Here is a 2,744-nt window from a genome sequence, read left to right on the forward strand (position 1 = left end):
GTGCTTGCAAAAGATGTGTATTCCCCCTGTGAATCTGTCCAATAAAATCCAAATAAACAAGAACTACCTTTAAAGGACCCTCATAGCTCTCGAACTCTTCATATGTATTCTGGAGATATGACTGCTTAAATGAATATTTGAATGATTACTGGAAAAGTATTTTAAAATGACTGCTGTGCAGCATAGTGATGTAGTGATTAACACTGTTGGCTCACAGCAAGGTGTTGGGTTGAATACACTAGCTGAAGGATTTCATATTTGTGTGGTGTCTCTCCACTTCCTCCCATGATGCAAAGATTTGCCTGGGTTAGGTTATGGTAACAATAACAACAGTGTTAAGACAAACTACTCCTGTCAGGCAGGAGGTACTGCAGTATCCGACCTAAGATAAGACCTGAAAGAAATTTCAGGGTTGCTTTTGTCTGTAGTTTGTGCCACATTTACTGTCAATTCAACATGTAACGGTTATAAAATGAAACACGCAATCGTTTAGTTTCACAATTTTCCACAGCTGTAGAGTTTATTCAATCTTTCTATGTCCAGCTGGCTCAGATGTTTCCTCTGACCTATTTCCACACCACTCTGCTTAGGCAACACAGTTGGATTTCCATTTGTACTGAAGAAATCCCTGCAAGACCAGGGGGGAGGGTAAACTTATCTGGAGTCGGTTTCAAGTACTTTAAAATTAGAAAATAAAATGAGGAAGTCGTCAACTTACCGCCCGTAGTGCATTATGGACGCGAGATCATATGGTAGGTTTTGAGTGTTTCCATGCTTCACCTTGAAGTTATTTTCTTTACCTTTAAGGAAAAAGAAATCCAAAATGGCATAGTTGAACATGATGCACCTACTGTATCACAATAATAGCCAAAGTAATTTCTTCATACTCAAGTTAATGTTCCTTTTTTGATGTGCATTACAAGAGACAGTTCTTGTTTCAAGAAGATGAAGGCTTTGACAAGGAGGGACTGAGCTGGCAGGAGAGGATCTTAACATTCATGTGCACAAAGTCGTACTTTACATTCCATCAACACCACTGGGGGCATATTTTCCATTATACAAACCAAGAGGTCTCACTTTTACTGACCAAAGACTTCAATTGCATCCAAAGGAACTGGGCTGAGTGAACAATCTGGATACAACTTGTTTTTAACTGCATTACAACTAATGCAAAAAGCAAACAAGCTTGTGTACCTGCCACAATATTCTGCCAGTTCACTGTGACATATTTATCCCGGTCTTCACGAGTGTGTTCATGATACAGTCCCAGAGCATGGAGCAGTTCATGGCAAAGGTTCCCCACGGTGCACTCTGAAGCAAAGAAGAGCTGCTGGGCTCCTCCTTGACAACCAACGAATGAGGCACAGCTAGGCGCAAAATAAATAAATGTTAGAGTTCAACCACTCAGTTCTGACCTGAGATTCTCCCTTAATGTCTGAATATATGGATAATGGAGGCTGAAGCCAAAATGTACCAAATTTGAGTCACAAACTAGTAATAAGATTAAATAATTGTTGGGTAGGCTTTAATGAGTGCCTACTTTATGGGCTTTCATTTTGCTGCCAAACATGTTGTTTCCCCATCTATTAATCTTTCATTAAAGCTTTTCTTCCCCATCCCTTTCTAGTATCCAGTGTTCAAGTCTCTAGTGAAACCACCACAGTATAAAATGGGATTGAATGATTGAAGCCTTTAGAGACAGACCTGTAATAAAAACAGGAGTGGCAAAGGGCAGGCCCGCAAATGCTGGAAGTTTCTGATTTTCCTTACTGTTGCTTTGCCATAACAAATTGTTTCCAAGGAAACAATTTGTTATGGCAATTTCCTGTACTGCTTCATCTTTAACAAAATAACAAACCTACCCAGAGATAGTTGACTTCTTACCCATTGCCAGTCACAAGCTTCAAATAGCTCGACTCGGTGTCTCGTTTCTTAAAACGAATACATGTGACATCCGATATCATCTTAAAGGCAGCTTTAATTTCTGCCTCTCGGGAAACTGTTGGAGTCAAAACCAAATCAGTTATCATTCAGTAATCAAATATCTGGTCCTATTTAAGGGACAACAACCTACCCAGTTCATCAGTGATGATGTAAGAGGTGGTGGCATCCGGCCACAGAGTGTGTACAGCATTTCTGCTCTCCTGCAAGTTTAAACATACAGCAATCAGCAGTACCACACAAAACATAAACAAATATAAAAACCCCTCCATCTTACCGGAATTAGAATGTCTCCCTCCTGGACTGGCATGTCTTGATCAAACTCTGACAAAGTGCAGGATTTAAAAATCAGAAAAAGTAGTGTGGAGCAGGGAAATTATTTTACTGCTATTGTTAAATAATAATATAATCTGTAGTTTATATTGTATTCAGAGGTTTAAACAGTGTGCGTCTTTTAGAAAGACTAAGTGCAGCAGTTGACAGGAAGTTGCAGAAGTGAAAGCCAAGTCTTAAGTTATTTTGAGCAGCAGGCTAGACGAGGCTATTTGAATTACTAGGTTATTCAAATTGATCATAGCTTTAACAATGTAACAGATAGCTTTAAGATGGCCTTAAGATGTTTATGCATACGTTATCATATTAACTTTGTATTTCAGATGCAGTTATAACTATTTTATACACATTGCATATCTGTGCTTATTTTGAGTTGATGTTTGGTTCATTAAGGGTCTTAAGCTTCACTGGCGTGACTGTCCAGGTGATACATGCTGAGGGAAACGAGAACATAGAAGGAATTGCAATAC

The 2,744-nt window shown here is 39.1% G+C and overlaps 1 protein-coding gene across 5 annotated transcripts in view; it reads right to left on the reverse strand.

Annotated features, from left to right (window-relative positions):
* Nucleotides 1-488: 488 nt before the first annotated feature.
* LOC102200642 (high choriolytic enzyme 1-like) overlaps nucleotides 489-2,744 on the reverse strand; it is a 5,786-nt gene continuing 3,530 nt past the window's right edge. For all 5 annotated transcript variants that reach the window (XM_005753247.2, XM_013915980.1, XM_013915978.1 and 2 more), the window contains 6 exons: nucleotides 2,219-2,265; nucleotides 2,075-2,144; nucleotides 1,885-1,999; nucleotides 1,195-1,367; nucleotides 719-800; nucleotides 489-628 (listed from right to left, as the gene is read on the reverse strand). In XM_005753247.2, coding sequence (XP_005753304.2) covers nucleotides 496-628; nucleotides 719-800; nucleotides 1,195-1,367; nucleotides 1,885-1,999; nucleotides 2,075-2,144; nucleotides 2,219-2,265 — 620 coding nt within the window. In that variant the 3' untranslated portion in view covers nucleotides 489-495. The remainder of the gene's footprint in view (nucleotides 629-718; nucleotides 801-1,194; nucleotides 1,368-1,884; nucleotides 2,000-2,074; nucleotides 2,145-2,218; nucleotides 2,266-2,744) is intronic.

Source organism: Pundamilia nyererei, unplaced genomic scaffold (genome assembly GCF_000239375.1).
Source record: "Pundamilia nyererei isolate P.nyererei 1_Seehausen unplaced genomic scaffold, PunNye1.0 scaffold00415, whole genome shotgun sequence".
Taxonomy (NCBI): domain Eukaryota; kingdom Metazoa; phylum Chordata; class Actinopteri; order Cichliformes; family Cichlidae; genus Pundamilia; species Pundamilia nyererei.